This window comes from Lissotriton vulgaris, chromosome 6, assembly GCF_964263255.1.
Source record: "Lissotriton vulgaris chromosome 6, aLisVul1.2, whole genome shotgun sequence".
Taxonomy (NCBI): Eukaryota; Metazoa; Chordata; class Amphibia; order Caudata; family Salamandridae; genus Lissotriton; species Lissotriton vulgaris.
Genome location: NC_141694.1, coordinates 792,404,722 through 792,422,910, shown reverse-complemented (window position 1 = coordinate 792,422,910; position 18,189 = coordinate 792,404,722). Strand labels below are relative to the sequence as shown.

Here is an 18,189-nt window from a genome sequence, read left to right as displayed (position 1 = left end):
TGTGATCATAGGTTCTGCATTTGAGAATAGAGGGTGCTCTTTTTTTGGACTTATGTTTGCTTGGACTTGAGAATGAGTTGCATGCGAGCCATACATCTCTAATGTTTCATGTAATCAATCTTCAAGGCCATTACATGCGTATCGGGGTTGTGCTCTTTTGTGTTTAGCCAATCAATACAAGGTATTGTCAACAAATCCAATAGAGAAACTCAGAGATTGCATCAAATATATGATTAATGTAAAGATGATTACATCTAGGTTGTCATATTTCTGATTATTCGGACATAATGTGTGTCAAACATCCTTTCGATTGTATTTTAAGGAAACTATTTTACAATTTGTTGAAATTATTTGCATGTTTAAAGCAGTGAAGGCATATTTTTTAGGTAAAGTAAATATTGCGCATTTGAGGATTAATACCGCATCTTAAATTAAAAATGTGAACAAAAAACTAGTCCCTTTGTGTTATGGTGTACTCTTCCTTACTTTGACAGGCTCATCTTCACCATTACTTGCATGTGGATGGTATGGAACAAGGTTGTTTCACCGAGGCCGTTTCCTCCTTATCTTCACTAATTGAGGAGTACAATCAGCTAGATGCCACTAGAGGAGTTTTCATCCCCGATTCACCAAGGTTCAGTATTGCCTTATAGTGAAATAAATACTTTTTCAGAGAACCACATCAAAGCCAGCGGGAAAAATGGACAATAATTCAGAATTAGAATAGCAGCGTTGCAAGATTTTTACAAACTTGGTGTTTTATCTTGCTGTGTTGTACTTCCTAATATTTTGAGTCACATAGTAAATATAAAGTTAGGTTTTTTGTTTTTTATGTGGTGTTCTTGTCAATTGATTACCTAGTATGATGATTATGATTTGGAGCAAAAGTTACCAATGTAGATGACGCCGACTAAAGAGAGAGTATGTCACAACTCAGCATTCCGAAGGCAACGTACAGACAGCAGATTCCATTCTGTGTTGCTTTTTCATTATGCCTCGTGGTGGACACGTTGTGCTGGTGTAAGTTCTGTGAATACAAATTAATGTGTTTTCTAATAACTGGACATGTTATATATTTGTAAAATTGTATAAAATGCAAATTATTTTTGAGCGTTTCTAAAGATGTACATATTGTTATTTAAATGATGTTTAAAATATATTTTGTATAGAAATCAAATAACATAGTCTTTACACTATCTCATCGTGCCTTGGACGAAATGAGACAATCAGAGTTTTAAGGCCGAGCTTGAGCTGATTTGTGATAAAGACTTGGAAATGTTGTTTTTCCTTGAGCTTCCTCACACCTTTCTATTTTTAATAAAGATAACACTTAAAACTAAGACATTTTTCAGTGCCTGAGTGTGTGTGTACACATATATCACACAGTTGCCCCGTGTAGTAATAGTTAGATCAGAGTTTCCATGGTAAGAGCTTTTTCATCCCACTAATAACTTTGGCACCATTTGATAGATTTTTATGAAGCTTTCCAACAAAAAGTTAATCGGCCTCAGTTCCTTCCAAGAAAGTTTCAAGGTGATCCGTCAAGTGGATGGCCAAGAAAAATGGAGGATCTCTTAACTTTGTTTTCCAGTGTTACTTCTCATAGGAAAAATTGGGGAACAATCCAGAAAAAAGCAGCTGAATAGAATTGCACCAAATTTTGCAAAAAGTTTGCACTTTACTCAAAAGCATGCTTTGCGTTATTTGGTCTAAATCTGTTCAGCCGTTTTCAAGAGAATCATATCCAAAGAGGGGCTCTGGTTGTTTGTGAAGGGGTTAAATGATCTTGATATGTGGTGTCCCTGTACCATAAATTAAAAAGATAATGCCCTTGATTCGTTGAGTGAGATTTTTCTCCCATTGGCCTTTTCAGTAACGCTGGACCGATTAAAGTCTGGTGGTACCACGCAATGTGATTGGGACCGCAACTTGAAGAAAAATAACCTGACACCAGGGCATTTGTCGGGGGCTGAGAGAGGGCTTCTTCAGGGGCCAAAAAATAGCAATAAAAATGTGTTGTGCTGCGAGTACTGCAGTACTTCCGTTGGACCCTGTGCAGCCCTCCTGTGAGGTACTGCTTGACTCCTGCAGGAGCAGCTACTCTAGCATTATCCTATGGCACCACAGCACCACGCATGCTTCGTTAGATGAAGCTTGCATGGTCTTGCAGTACCATAAGGGTGTAGATTGTGCGGCAGTACTGCCAAACAAAATGAAAACAAAAAATAAGACAAATGAGGGGTGGGAGTCCACAGGGCGTTGACGTCTGTTGGGAAGTTGGGTGCAGGCCTGGCCAACCCCGCTGTGCACAGCAAAAGATAGACTCCTATGAGTGGTTGAGCACAGGGTCTGGCGGACAAATATTTCACCTTGTTCACCGTTTGTACACCTGAATACAGCAATTATTTTCTGAAAGTTCACCAGTTAACATTTGCAAAGGGTCTGCCATTCTATGTCACCAGTTGTGGTAGTACCCATTGGAGCTTGTTGAAATCCTCAAATTATGCAGCAAATTATTGAGTTTGTCAGGTGTGATTAATCCAGCCGTTATTTTCCATTCCCGCCATCAGCCTTTAGTTTCTCGACAAACCAATATATAACCAAGCATTGCCAGAGAAAAAAGGTCGAGATTTACGAGCCTTTCAATTTGCCTACGTTTTTTTGCTGAAAACCGAATGGGGATTGGATTATGAATGAGTGGTGATATGCTGTGTTTTGCACTGGGATTGCTTTACATAGCAAGATCCTGAATCTTCAAAGAATGCCTTTGTTGTCACTTTTTATGGAAGGTTAAATGTTGCCATTAATGTGCTTTCACTGAATATTTTCTGCAAGCTGCTTCAGGGATAGCTTACTTAGAGGATACAACTCGGCACACCCTGTAGTTGAGATCATGCTCCAAGTTGGTCCGGGGAGAGCCTACACCTGATAATAGTTTCAGGAATTGGTTATTTGCAGCCTATCACTGAAATTGTGTAAATCGATTTCGACCCATTCACTGATATTTTGCATCTTGTCATTTGTTTAACAAGCTGGAACATTTTTGGAACTGAATTTATTCTGTGGACAATACCTTTCCAGCTCAATCAAGATACTTTTACACCATGTAGAAATCCTCAGTCTCATTTACATTATCATCCATGTATTCACTCTTCCTTTATTTATTCATGCATTTGGAAACTCGTTTCCATCTTCTCATGTACTCTTGCATTCAAGCTTTTATCCATTGTCCCACTCATTCACAAACCTCACAAATGTGCCAGTCAATAAAGGAGCACTTCCATTTACAAAATAAACTACAATTGTCAGTGTTTGTTTGCAACTTGTCTCTGCCTCTGACCACATGCGTTACTTCCTCTGACCTTTGATTTTTAAAGTGAACTTGATGACTGCGGGACTATAGGTTCATTTAGTACGCATAGGCACTTTGTGCTTTAGGTTCCAAAAATACATTTAGAAATAAACATATATTGTTTAGATGCTTAACCCCTACCAGTTTGTCTCAGATGAGCACCTTATCTGCAGGTCTTTTGTTTAATTGGTTTTAAAGATGAGCATGTACCATCTTTTGAAATGTTCCCCGAATCTGGAACCTGTAATTTGAAAGTAAACACATTCTCTTTCTCTCCGTTTCTTGCCTGTTTTTATATGGTATGTTTGACCTTTGAGGGCTAAAGAATGTCTTTCTGTGTTGTGCAACGCCAAAACAGATGTCAACCTTTGCCAGCGGTTATGTGTTTGAGGATATGGCCCTTTCAGGACATATGCTGTAGCATGTATAGCTGCTTTGGTTATAGCAGTTCACTTTTTAGGTCGAGCCTGTGAGAGCATGCACCAGGGCATGCACTCTCGCTTGCAACGCTCTTGTGTTCAGTAATGGGCTTGGAACACGCCCATAGCCTACCATTTGTTAGCATCATTGTGACTGTTCTTTGTGACATTCTCATTAGGCAGTGCTTTCTTGCTGTGGAGCACTGACCAAGTACAGATTAATTAGCTTTGATTGATTGACCTTCAGCTGGCCATCTTCTGATCGCACTGGAATTCAGGTACTATGTCTGAGCTAGGACACTTTCAATGCTGGCCATGTCCTAGCTCTTTTATTTAACTTATCCCCACCCCATCCCTGTTTTTTCACTCCTCCTTGTTTCTTCTCCTTCTCCCACCTATGTGCCCTTTCTCTTTTTAGATTGAGCTTGATCAACCTGTTATTTTTCTTCTGTGGAGTTTGCACACCCACCAGTTGCCAGTGGCTGTTATCTCGGTAATTTTACTCCCTTGTGAGCTGAGCTCCCTCGCTGGCAATTTCACTAAGAGATCGTTTTGTTTGGCCATTACACTTTACAGAGTGTGATGGCCCTGCATTTGTTTACCGTCCGGTTGATAACACACTGAGCTAAAATCATATGTAAACGAAGCACATTCTGCTACGATGTTTTTATTGCTACCATTCTGTGAAAGGCAGCTCATTCTCTGTTGATATACCGCCTTTAAAATGTATTATTAGATTAGAATTGTTGCATTTCCAGTGCTTGCTCTTTTTGTCAGAACTGCTTGAAGCATCCAGGAACGCCCTGAAGGTGCATAGGGGAGGCTTGTTTGCCATCCACCTTTCTAAGCCCCTACCCTCCCTCCCCGGACGCAAAAGCAGGGTTGATCTCCCTCGGACATTACCGTGAGGCCGGGCAGGCCCAGTTGCCTGGAACCCCCAGCGTACACTCTGTAAAAAAGGGCTGTGTGTCGCAAGAAATGCAGTAGATCTCGGCATCTGACAGTGTGGAGCTTAGAGGATCCCGGCAGAAGGAGTAGCACAAGCCTCCGGTGTCGGCGTCCCCAGCTAGTTTCCTTTGTGTATCCACCCCCAGTAAGTAGGAACATGGCGAGCGCTTCAAACCATATCTCCAACCTGCTGGAGAAAACTACATCCAGTCATAAGAACTTCAGGTGAGTGGTGCACCTCTTCGTCTCTTTACATGCCTATTTTATATGCTTTAAAAAACTATGATGAGAGCTCCCTTATACTACCCGCCAGCTCCGATAACTCCAGGTCGAGGACTCATGATTAACTCTACCATACCTAGGGGCTTTAATTAGAGCCCTAAAAACCCACTGCCCAGGCCTCACCCCTCCTCATCGCAGTGCGTCATATTATGGGACGTCAAATAGATTATTGGCCGTTGACAGTGACCCATTCCCCCGATATTCAATTTCCGGGAGGCCAAATCCCACAAACCACATAGTAACAGTTCCTTGAAACTTGCAATGTTCGGTAATTGAACCTTTGTTTACCTCTCAAACCAGCCCCCTCTTCCCTCCCTCCTATTGGAATTACAATATTATGGGATGGGTCCAACCCCACGCAGCCTGTGCTTTTTTCCCCTATCTCTATGACATTACAGAAATACCCCGTCTTCTCACCGGTCCATCCGACACCTCCGTCCATAACCACGTTGTACCCTATAGCTTCAGAGCTGTGGTATCCTCCTCCATTTGCACCTGTAAGCAGGAGTAGTTGTTTTTTTGCATCACAGGAACCAATTTAATCCGTTCCATGAAAACATATTTATAGAAATAATGTACACTTAAAATCTTGTCTTTGTAGATCTTTGCACCTCCTCCTTCCATCGACCTAATATTCTCCTGTGAAGAAATACATACAGCAGGTCCCTGGTCAGGGTGTGGCCGGCTTAGCTTCTAATTCGGCCTCAGGAAAATTGTGAGGAAGGTGCTCTGCCTGCTCCCATTTTAACTGTATTTTGTTCCTCAACAGTGCAGCTCATAAATGCATCTGATTTGTTTTAGCACCTCCACCTCTTTCCATAGTGAGTGCATGTATCTTCATTCATTTCATTGAGTGCAGCTCCAGTATTGCTGTTCAAGGTGATCATGGCGTAGTGTTTGTCAGGTTAAGGTAGATTAACCTTGCCTTTTTTATGCAAATATTGGCCGCAAACTCCATGTTCGCTTGTTTTTGTTTACTTTTTTTATCCGTTATATTTGGCAGCCTTGACAGTTGGAGCAGAAATGCTTCGAATGAGCGAAGTAGCGTTACAAAGTAACTCGGATTCATGAGGACGATTAATGCAAATCATATTGTGAATTTGAGGCCGAAGTAGTTCATGGAGATATGTGCAGTGTTGCCATGGGCTACTGTCATGAGATGGCCTCGTAAGCAAGTTGACACTCCTAATTGCCTCTTACCCACTCACGCCGGATCAGCTGTATACGCCTAGACACTCAGAAGATATGGTTATGCTTGTTAAGAGTTTGCCAGAGGAAGCCCTGCTTGCCAGTATGACCCATTGACGTTTTGTGGTTTTGGGCTTGTGTAGATTAGATTAAATACCTTTATTTTTCTAAACTGTTGTGGAGTCAGTTTGTGGTGTTTTCACTGTGTTACTGTGAGTGTTGGTACAAATACTTTGCACATTGCCTTTGATAAGCCTGACTGCTCGTGCCAAGCGACCAAGGAGGTGAGCAGGGGTTATCTAGGAGTGTTTCCTCCTTACCCTGACTAGAAGCAAGGGTCCCTATTTGGATAGTAGCATCTACCTGTGCCAACTAGAGACCCACAGTTCTAACAGTATCTTAAAGACATTGGCAGAGCCAATTGCTCTGGCTAAACACTTATGAGGTCCCAAAGGTGAGACCTATTGGCTATGCCAGTGCTTGTTTATTTCTTATCCCCACCCCTTTACTGTTTCTTCTCATCCTGTCCCTGCTTCTTCTCCCCCTCCCACCCACCCTCGTATCTCTTTATCATTGCATGACGCTGCTGTCAAAATGGGTTGTTTTTGTTTTTGGCAACAACTTTGTTCCGATGCCACACTCCAGTACTTTCTTTTCCTATAATTTTCCTTTCCTTTGATCCAATCTGTCTCTCTCTCTCTCTCCCCCCCAACATACTTGCTCTCTTTTTCTTTCTTTCTTCCCTCTTGCTTTCTCCCTCCTTCCCACTATCTCGTTTCCCATTCCTACCCCTTTTCTCTCTAGCTCTCCCACCTCCCCTGCTCCCAGTCTCTGCAATCCTGACCTATAAACGCCATGAAGCAGCCAGCACTGGCTGCTTTATACTGTTTAAAAATAATCCTGTTATCCACTCCTTACCCTTCCCCACCCCCTGTTAGTCACCCCCACCCGATTGCCAAAGTCATTAGCTCACCCATGGGCTAGACCTATTGGATTTGCTAATGCTCGTTTATAAACTGTCCACTGTTCGGTTGCATCAGGATGACCCAATTGTGTTTGTCTGACCACCCCTACCCTCACCTTTTGTTCTTTACTAAGTGGTACCCTTCAGTTGGATGTGCACTTAGTGTTTTCCCTACTTGTTTGCAGATTGCCTTTTAAATTCCAGAGTTTGCCCTCGAATTCACTTCTTTGAGGAGAGGCTGGACTGGCTCATAATAGTCTGAAGGCCAGGTCATGATGCCGAGTAGCATGTTCGTGGCATGAACTGCTTTCACTGTATGTGGTTGGTTGTATTTGGCTGTGGTGGATTACTCTGGAACGAGTAGATTTAGGGCTTAAAAGAACCTGCCTTTCGGGTATGTGACTAAAGGCCCGTACTTCCTCCTCTGCCACTCACTCACAGCCATCCTAGAGACCATTTGAACTCTGTGTCTACTATTATTAAGATGACAGCTATGTATTTTCACAGAACCATGTTTGGAGCAGCAATGCATGGACCATACACATTCTAAGCAAGCTGCTTCCTCTGACTCTGGTATCTCTGAACTCCTCGCAGTCACCCCCCACACCTAGGGGCCGTTAGTGACATCTCGTGCGTGATCCTGGATATCTTCAGGGGTATCGCCGGAAATGTGAGGTCCCCTTAGGTGCGTCACTGAGGTGTGGGGTCAACCCCCTCCCAGGAAAAGATAAAAGCGGGGGACGCGAGGGGAAGGCCCTCTTTGTCCTCTCTCCACTGGTGCGAGGCGGGCCATAACAAGTTAGAGCAGGCGCGAGGAGTGACCAGCTGGCGGGTGTTGGTACCCAGATGAGAGGTTCTCATAGCGTAGCAAAATGAAGTGAAGGGGTTTTTGTGTCGAAAGTATACGGTCTGCATTTACAAATTTAAATAGAGCACTCGTACCTTAGCGTAGGGTGCTGTCCGAATGCTTGTTTTCCAGGAAATTAAAAGCAGGAGGTGCGGTAAAGGCAAGCACAGCAAAAATGGCAAGAGCGATATGTGTGCAAATGGTTTTGCTGACCGTGAGCGGCAGCTTGAAATTGCGCACATTTGTAGGCAAGCAAGTTTAAAAATAAATAAATACTGTGATGGATGGGGAGCACGGGCGCACCATTGCCCACACTCAGGAGCTCAGTGTAAGCATTTTGAACACACGTTTTGGGAAAAGGCAGGCGCGCCATTTTTCAAAATTCCAAAAAGCGCTGGGTGCACTGGTACAAAGCATACATGAAAACTGTGACAACATGCCTGCTTTTTTCAATATTTCACTTCGAAAGTATGCGATTGTATTTGTTTAACGAGCAGTGATTTGTATAGGGTCACTGGAACGTCCACAAGGTTGTCCCTGTCCCCCCCAGAATTTTAGTGTCTCCTACGCCCCTGGGTACAACATTGTAAGCAGCATTCCACGAGTATGGGGGCGGTAAGCGGTTAGGGCCTAACATCAAGAACGCTGTAGGAATTTATTTATTTATTTATTAACGATTTGTAGAGCACCTGGTGACCCGAAGGCATCCCCGCGCTATGTCGTTTGTGGTAACCAGAGGAGAGAATAGGGAAAAGGAGGGGGCTTTATTTAGGAAATAAGAGCGTTTTAAGTTTTTTCCTGAAGATCAGCTAACTGGGCTCCAGCCTAAGGGTGCGAGGGAGTGAGTTCCACCCGGCGGATGCCTTCACGGAGAAGCGTCGGCCACCGGTCCGTGTCTTCCTGTATCTGGGGATGTTGGCCAGACGCTCATTCTCCGAGCGAAGGGATCTGGGGGCCTTGTAGGGAGTAACCAGGTCACTAAGGATCGCAGGGCCGACGCCATTCAGCAGTTTATGTGCAGTACACAGGGCCTTAAATTCGACCCTTTGACGCACTGGAAGCCAGTGTAGGGCCTTAATTGCTGGTTTGGCGGATACTCTGGAGGGGAGGTTCATAAGTAGTCGGGCGGCTGCGTTCTGTGTACGTTGGAGTTTAACCATGGTAGCCTCTGGAGCTCCCAGATATACCATGTTGCTATAATCCAACCGTGCAAGGATTAGACCTTGAACTAGGAGTTTCCTCGATAGGGGCGGGAGTAATGGGAGGATCCTGCGGGTGGTGCGCATAAGCCCGAAACAAGTGCCTGCTGTTTTGGATGCTTGGGTTTTCATCGAAAGCTCGGGTTCCAGCCAGACTCCTAAGGTCTTAATTTCTTGTTTCGGGGTGGGAGTTTCCCCGAACACATCTGGCCAGACTGATGGGGGGATGGTAGCCCATTGCTTGCCCATAAGCATGACTTCGGTCTTTGACCCGTTTAATTTAAGTGATGACTCACACATCCAATTGTGAATTTCCGTAAGGCAATTTGACAGGTTGTCCGGGCGGTCGTCCAGTTGGGATAGTGAGACGACCAGCTGCGTATCGTCAGCGTAGCTCACTATTTTAATCCCGAAGGGGGTAACCACATCTTCGAGAGGGGCCATGTAAGCATTAAATAGCGTGGGGCTTAATGACGACCCCTGGGGGACCCCGCTCATGAGGGGGAGGATGGTAGAGTGGTAATTGCCATCCCATACCTGAAATGAGCGTCCTGCAAGGAAGGTCTCTATCCACCTGAGTGCCGAACCTGCGAGCCCTGCTGCAGCCAACCGATGGAGTAGGACACGATGGTTAACTGTGTCGAAGGCTGCACTAAGATCCAGGAGGATCACTGCCACTGACCCTCCTGAATCCAAAATGCGCCTTGCCTCCTCGATGACTGCAAGAAGGGCGGTGTCTGTGCCATGGCCCGGGCGGAACCCAGTTTGGGACTGCCGTAGGATGTTATTTGCTTCTAGGAATTGTGACAGTTGCCCATTGACCAGTTTCTCGGCCAATTTGCTGATGCAAGGAAGGAGTGAAATTGGCCGGTAGTTCGCCATATCGGCTGGGTCCAGCTGGGGTTTTTTTAGGAGTGCCTTAACTACTGCACTCTTCCAGCTGGAAGGGACCGAGCCTTGGGCGCGCGAGCTGTTAATAAGCTCCGTGATCGTAGGCACGATGACAGGGGCTACCGTTTTAAGAAATCTAATAGGTGCGGGATCCAAGGGTGAACCGCTTTTCATTTTGGCCATGATTGTATCTACCTCGTTCCATGTTACTGCCCTAAAAGCAGACAGTTGAGGGCTCAGGCTGCTTCCTGTCTGAATGGTGGGTGTTTCATTGTCCATATGGTACAAAAGACAGGGAGGGGGAAGGGAGACTAGAATGCGGGCAATTTTATCGTTAAAGTAGGTAGCCAGTTCGTTACTTCGGTCTACCGGGGGGGTATTGGAGGAAGATGGGGCTGGTGTTTTCAATAGCTCTTTTACCATAAGGAAGGATTCCCTAGCTGAGTTGGTGGAGTTTCTTATCCTCGTATCGTAATGGGAAGCTTTGGTGAGCTTCAGAGTTGATTTGTATATTCTCACCGATTTCTGGTAGGTTTCCTTGCTGGCCTGCTGCCAGTCTTTCCTCCATAACCGCTCTGCTTTCTTGCAGTTTTTGCGGAGCGTCCGGAGTTCGGGGGTATACCATGGGGCGGATCCTGGTTTCCCGTTTTTATCCTCCCGGGTTCTAATAGGAAGGATGGAATCCAGTGATGTGACGATCCACTCCCTGAATTTACTGTCTGCGATGGCCGGATCTTCCGAGTAGGTGGGGGTAGTTGACTTCAGGGTTCTGGCCCAGTCCTCCGTGGAGAGCTTGGACCATCCCCTGTCCCTGGTATAGGTGGGAGATTTGTGAGGTTTCTTAAAGGTTCCTGGCAGGCGGAGAGGGACTAAGAAATGGTCCGTCCATGGGAGGGGGAGGGACTCTCTGGCTTGCAAGGTCAAGTCAAGTCAAGTCAAAGAATTTATATAGCGCGCTACATACCCAGAGGGTTTCAAGGCGCTTAAGGAGGGGTGGGGAATTACTTGTCAAATATCCACGTTTTAAGTTGCTTTCTGAATGTTAGGTGGTTCTGGGTAAGGCGAAGGTAAGTGGGAAGTGAGTTCCAGGTTTTAGCTGCCAGGTAGGAGAAGGATCTGCCTCCCATGGTGGTCTTGTTGATGCGAGGTACAGTGGCAAGGGCTTGGTTGGAGGATCGAAGCTGGCGGGAGGGGGTGTAGAAGGACATTCGTGTGTTGAGGCATTCTGGTCCGATTTCGTAGAGTGCTTTGTGTGCGTGGGTTAGGAGCCGGAAAGTGATCCTCTTATTGACGGGAAGCCAGTGGAGGTTTTTCAGGTGACCAGAGATATGTTCTTTACGCGGGATGTCTAATATGAGCCTGGCTGAGGCATTTTGGATTTGTTGGAGTTTTTTCTGGATTTTAGCGGTAGTCCCGGCGTAGAGGGTGTTTCCGTAGTCCAGTCGGCTCGTGACCAGAGCGTGGGTGACCGTTTTCCTAGTTTCGGTGGGGATCCAACGAAATGTTTTTTTGAGCATGCGGAGAATGTTGAAGCAGGATGAAGAGACGGCGTTGACTTGTCTGTTCATTGAAAGTGAGGAATCCAGGATGACGCCCAGGTTCCGTGCGTGGTCTGTCGGGATGGGTGCTTTTCCAAGGGCTTCTGGCCACCAAGAGTCGTCCCATGCGGAGGGGGAGGTACCTAAGATGAGGACTTCTGTTTTGTCTGAGTTCAGTTTCAGACGGCTGTGTTTCATCCATTCGGCTACTTCTTTCATTCCTTCGTGTAGGTTCGTTTTGGCGGTGCTAGGGTCATTGGTGAGTGATAGGATCAGTTGAGTGTCATCCGCGTAGGAGATGATGTTGAGGTTGTGTTGGCGGGCGATGGCCGCGAGGGGGCTCATGTATACGTTGAAAAGGGTGGGGCTGAGTGAAGATCCTTGTGGTACGCCGCAGATGACTTCAGTGGCCTCTGACTTGAATGGTGGAAGGCGGACTCTCTGGGTTCTTCCGGTGAGGAACAAGGTGATCCATTCCAGTGCTTTTCCTTGGATTCCGATGTTTCTGAGGCGCTGTAGAAGGGTGCTATGGCAGACTGTGTCGAAGGCTGCGGAGAGGTCGAGGAGGATGAGGGTGACTGTGTCTCCATTGTCCAGTAGAGTTCGAATGTCGTCTGTTGCTGCGATGAGGGCGGTCTCAGTGCTGTGTTTTGCTCGGAAGCCGGACTGTGAGGAGTCGAGGGATTTGTTGGCTTCGAGCTGGTTGTTGACTGCTTTCTCGATGACTTTGGCCGGGAATGGAAGGAGCGAGATAAGGCGGTAATTTTTGAGTTCGGTGGGGTTCGCTGTGGGTTTTTTCAGAAGGGCGCTGAGTTCAGCGTGTTTCCAGCTTTCTGGGAAGGTGGCGGATTTGAAGGAGCAGTTGATGACGTCTCGGAGGTGCGGTGCTATGATGGAGTCTGCTTTGTTGAAGATGTGGTGAGGGCAAGGGTCTGTGGGGGATCCTGAGTGGATGGAGATGTTTTTGAACACCGGGTCAAGCAGGTGACCTTTGTTGTGTGTAGCTCCGGAGTTTAAGAGGTGAAGGTCGTAAGCCGCCAATTCTGTAATCAAGTCGGCTGCCCCTATATCTAGAGGGTCATCGAAATGAATGTTCAGGTCCCCTAGTATCGTGAAGTTGGTAGTAGCGTGGGCCTGAGACGCTACAACATCCAGGAGAGCACTGGAAAAAGGGCCCGGATGACCAGGCGGGCGATAAACTAGGAGGCCTGATAACGAGTTAGTCGGAGCCAACTGGATAGTAAAAAGAAGGCTTTCAAATGTGAGGAAGTGGGGGTATGACCAAGAGCGTCAGCAGTGCCGTATGTAGTTAAAAGGCTTAAACCAAGTGAATGTTACGAATGTTAAAACATTAAATTGTCTAGTTTTGACCGCGAGTTTTCCAGAGTTATTAAAAGGCATGATGAGTTAGCAAAGTGGGTCATTGCATGCGGAGATCGGCCAATATTAAAAAGCGCATGTGCTGTTGGGGAGGGGCTTACCCGGTAGCACATAGGCGGAGTGAGGCACAGTACACAGGACAGCCCAGGGTGCTCTGCCACTAAGTAGGCTGAGCGCTCCAAGAGGGAACATAATGCATGGGGTTTTTTCTAAGATAAAGCATGACAACCTGGGGCGCTTGGCTAGTGAGTAGACTGAGCTCCCAGGGGGGACATAATGTATGGGGGATTTTCTATGATAAAAAAGGACAACCCACGGCACTCACCTAGTGAGTAGGCTGAGTAGCCCTGGATGGGGCTGATTTGTAATGCATGGGCGGATTGCCTGAGGGGGCAGAAAGATAGAGCACCCATGGGGGCACTAGGGTAGTGAGTATTCCCGGGGCCCTTGGCCATTTATGGAAGTGCGGCGCCACAAGGCCTGGCAAGAGGGCAAAAGGAATGAGGCAAGGGCCAGTGTTTAACTGTGTTTGCTTTCTCTAGTGGTCAGTATGCCACCAAAGCAGGCACAGGGGGCAAGGAGGCTCCAGCTACACCGGAGGAATTTTCATCGTTGTCGGCATTGTGGGAGGTCGCAAAGAAAGGCGGCATCGATTGGGCACTGCAAACATTATCTCAGGGGGCCAGAGCGAGTCCACAGCAGGGGGACCTGTTGTCCAAACGCACAAGGAGGATGTCCGAACGTTTCAAGGACGGGCAGCAGTAAAAGCTCAAATGAGTTGCGGAATCGCAGGCGAGCAGCCCAGGTGAGGCGTTGGCAGTGGGCCAGCCCCTGCTGACCACAGACAATAACCAGGCTTCTGGCGCATCTGCGTAGAAGGGTCAGAAGAATGTAGAGCCACTCCCAATGGGGGGACTTCCACAGAACGCGGCGCTCCCCATAATAGCAATGCCATTAGTGGCAAGTACACCGTAAGCCGCAGCAGCACAGGGGGGGCTGCAACGGTAACACCACCTGTCGCGCAGGCTCCCGCGCTGGTAGTAGCGCATCAAGGCAGCGGGCTGGCACAAGTGTGGGTCCAGTCGGGTGGGGTGGCGCAATCTCCCGTAGTGGTTGCTGAAACACCACCAGGACCATCCAATAGTACAGGATTACCAGGGTCAGGAACACCCCCAGCAGCGCCGCCGGCAGCCCCGGTGGTGGTGGTATAGTTGCAGACCCTGCTGTCACAGAGCCCGGTGCTGAATGGTTCTGCGTCGCTCGCAGTAGCCCCATCAGCACGTATTACATGGCACGTGCCGGCAGAAATGAAAGAAAAGATTTTCAGAGGGGAATTTGTAGATGTATTTGATCTTTTCAAGGCGGAAGGGGTCCCTGGGAAGAACAGGGCAGGCAAGGAGGTCAAATTTAAGCAGAAAAAACTTTGGGTAGAATGGTCAATCAAGAATTGCTTTACTGGATTTGCTATTTACGTAGCAATCATGGTAGAGCGATTCCCAACATTAGCGACGCAGTTGATAAGCTACATGTCAATGATTCATGGGGCGGCTTCAGAATTCCAGGGCACGGCCTGGCTGCAGTACGACAACAAATTTAGACAAATGAAGGCAGTAAGGCCAGAAGTGGCATGGGATCAGATTGAGATCAACATATGGCATGCTGAATTTTACTCGGCGTCGCCAGTTAGCAAGGCCACTCATATCTTTTGAGGGGACAAAGGGGCAGGTGATAAGAAACAAGCTTGCTGACAGTTTAACAAGAATGAATGCAGTAGGGGACCTGCATGCAAGTTCAGGAATATATGTTCCTTCTGTGAAATACAAAGTCACCCAGAGAACAAGTGTTACAAAAAAGTTGGGAAACCCAAGGAACAGCGTACCCCTGCCCACACAGAACGGGGGCCGCTCTGCTCAATCTTCATAAGAAACCACCCACTCCCATATGTCTGCATGCCCTGGCCCACTTACTCAGTAGATCTGAGAGGAGGCAAGAGGCTCATCTATTATATCAAGGTTTTAAATTTGGTTTACATATTCCATCTAGTGCTCTGCCTTCCACAGTTACCCCACACAATCAGCGCTCAGTTTTAAAAACTCTGGAGGTGGAGAGGGAAAAAATTATTAAAGAAGAGGCGCTGCGATGGTGGCTGGGCCTTTTCAGCAATTACCAAGGCAAAGACTTAGGGTGTTCCAAAGAAGGAGGCAGGGAAATTGAGCCTGATTCATAACCTATCAAGTCCACCGGGGCTGTCAGTCAATGACAGCTTGGATCCAGAACAATGCACAGTGCGTTATAGCACTTTTGACACTGCAATTCAGAAACTACAGAGACTAGGTAAGGGCGCTCTGATGGCCAAATCCGACATAGAAGCTGCCTTTCGTCTCCTGCCGGTGCACTCAGAAGACACTAGGTTGCTTGGTTTTACGTTTGAGGGGAGTTTTTTCATAGACCTATGCATGCCAAGGGGGTGTTACATTGCATGTGCGGTGTTTGAAACATTGTCGTTTCTTGAAATGGGCGGTTCAGGACCTTGTGGCATCATGAGATGGGGTGCATTATCTAGATGATTTCCTTTTTCGGGGTCCACCTCGCTCGCCAGCTTGTGGGAAGACCCTGCTGGGCTACCAGCGGTTAGCAGAGGCATTTGGGGGTATCCCTGGCGGATGAAAAAACTGAAGGCCCAGCGACTCGCCTAACTTTCTTGGGCATAGAAATAGACACTATAGCCGGAGTATGCAGACTCCCCCAAGAGAAAGTAAGAGCCTTTGAAGCATCCATAGATGAATGTCTAGCGGCACGCAAGGTTAGCTTGCACCATTTGCAGGTCCTCGTGGGACAGCGGACTTTTGCTCTCCGGGTGATACCCATGGGCAGGGCATTTTCTAGGAACATCGCTAGGGCAATGCCCGGCTTAAGGGCAAAACACCATCACACTAGGCTTTCTGCAGAGGTGAAAGACGACTTGGGCACATGGAAAGAAGTTTTGGAAGAGTTCAATTGGTCAGTGAGTTGGCAATAACCAATGCCAGCGAATACAGAGGTAGAGCTTTACATTGACACAGCTGGCAGCGTAGGGTTCGGGCAGTGCTAGGCTCAAGGTGGTGCATGAAGCACTGGCTGACAGAATGGATCAAGATGGGATTGACTCACATAACTTTTTTCGAACTATTCCCCATCATTGTGGCACTACACCTTTGGGGCACCCTCCAGGAAAATAAGCGTATAGTGTTCTGGTCTGACAGTATGTCTGCAGTGATAGCAGTGAACAATCAGAGGGCAAAATGTCCATGGGTACTCCTCTTACTTAAGGAATTGGTTCAGGGTTGCATCAAGCGCAATGTGTACTTTATTGCCAAGCATGTTCCAGGGGTGGACAACACAGTAGCTGATGCCCTGTCTCGTTTTAAGTGAACAAAATTCAGAGCCTGATGGCCACAAGCGGACAATCAGAATTTCCCGGAGCAGCTATGGAAGCTTGGTGCCCCATTGCCCTCGACTTGATAGCGGCTGCCCTTGCGCCCAAGACTAAGAGTAGGTATGAGAAGGCATGGCAGTTATACTTAGCTGTTTTAAAGGGAGCAGGAAGCACAAATAAATTTACACCACAGGGGGTGCTGCTATTCATTGTACATCAGAAAGAGAATGGGAAATTGCTACCTCTAGTTAGGAGACAGCTGTCAGCAATTGCCTTTTTTGCAGGATTAGAAGGGGTGGCCGATCCTACCAAGGATCCTAGAGTCAGATGGGCAGTGAATGGTTGGGAACATTTGGCCACGGTAGTGAAAGACAACAGGAGACCCATAGAATCAAGTGGGCAATCAAGTATTCTGAAGGTGTTACCACAGGTCTGCATATCCCCTTATGAGCGCCAGTTGCTGAGATTAGCGTATTCTTCGGTATTCTTCGGGGCTTTCGGAATATCTGACCTCATACCAGCCTCAAAGGCAGACAGCAAGGCATGGCAGATGTGATAATTTCAGAGGACATGTTGCAAGTGAGAGTGAGGAGGTCAAAGACAGACCTTTAGGGAAAGGAGTGTGGGTCCAGCTAAGAGCAGTGCATGGGGCCATTTATTGTCCTATGACTCTGATGCAGATCTTCATGCAAATACGGCCTGGTGGGGAGAATATAGGCTGTTGTTACATTCATATGGAACTCCCCTCACAAGGTTTCAGTTCACGCGTATATGCAAACGCTCCCTGGTGTTGCTGGGGGAAGAAACTGACCATTTTACGTCTCATTCATTCCGCATTGGGGCTGCCACGACAGCAGTGACGTTGGGCCTCTCATCGGAAATCATCAAGAGATTAGGCAGATGGAAGTCATCCTATTTGAGAGGAATGTGGGACCACAGTCAGCTTAAACAGCTGATGGGGCACAGCACCAAATCCAGTGTCTCTCACCTAACAAAGCTGTTTTCTTTTATTCTTTTAACTTTCATACAGTGGTTCCGAGGCAGCGGACGCAGGTATGCTGGTGTGGCCATTCATTTATGCGCAGAGCAGGGCAATTTTTGGGAGGAAAGAGCGTAGAGGATAAAGGGACTTGATCACCACTGGATAGGGATGGGAGGGCAACGGATTAGGGATCTCGAGGTCCAGTTACAGAATGCCTTAGATAAGGGCATGCCCATCCCGGACGTGCTGGTGATTCATTCAGAGGGCAATGACATGATCCGGCGGGCCGGAGGGGGGTGAAAGAGGCACTCTTCTCTGCACTTTCATGGCCGAGTAGGGCCCGGCCAGAAACCACTATATTCTGGTCAGAGGTGATTCCACGTTGGGTCTGGCTAACAATGCGCCAACAATTGTAGTAAAGAGGTCGGTGAAAAAATTGAATCCGGCTGTGGCAAAACGTTTGGCAGGGTCACCCATAAGTTCCATTGGGCATAACCAAAACAGGCGTCAAAGTTGGAATTGTACTTGGCGGATGGAGAGCATTTGTCCAACACAGGGCTGGAATTGTTCATCCAGACCATTTTAGGGGCCACCCATGGCATTTGGGGGAGGGCGAGAGCGCCAGTAAGCTCGTCCTGTGGAGGGTTGTCGGGCAAGATAAATGGCGGGGACTCTTTTTTGGTTGAGTCTGTCTGGTGCTGGAACAGGACGGGCAGTCAATGAGGGCTCCGGGCTGGCGGGAGGGGGGGGCTGACCTGCTGGTGGCCCTGGACTCTCCGGCCCT

At 47.3% G+C, this 18,189-nt stretch overlaps 1 protein-coding gene across 2 annotated transcripts in view; it reads left to right on the top strand.

The window, feature by feature from the left end:
* TUBE1 (tubulin epsilon 1) overlaps positions 1-1,340 on the top strand; it is a 123,328-nt gene extending 121,988 nt beyond the window's left edge. The window contains exon 12 of one of the 2 annotated variants that reach the window (XM_086926827.1): positions 495-1,340. In XM_086926827.1, the coding sequence (XP_086782953.1) occupies positions 495-653 (159 nt within the window). In that variant the 3' untranslated portion in view covers positions 654-1,340. The remainder of the gene's footprint in view (positions 1-494) is intronic. The other variant, XM_086926828.1, reaches the window with a different exon arrangement.
* Positions 1,341-18,189: the final 16,849 nt, after the last annotated feature.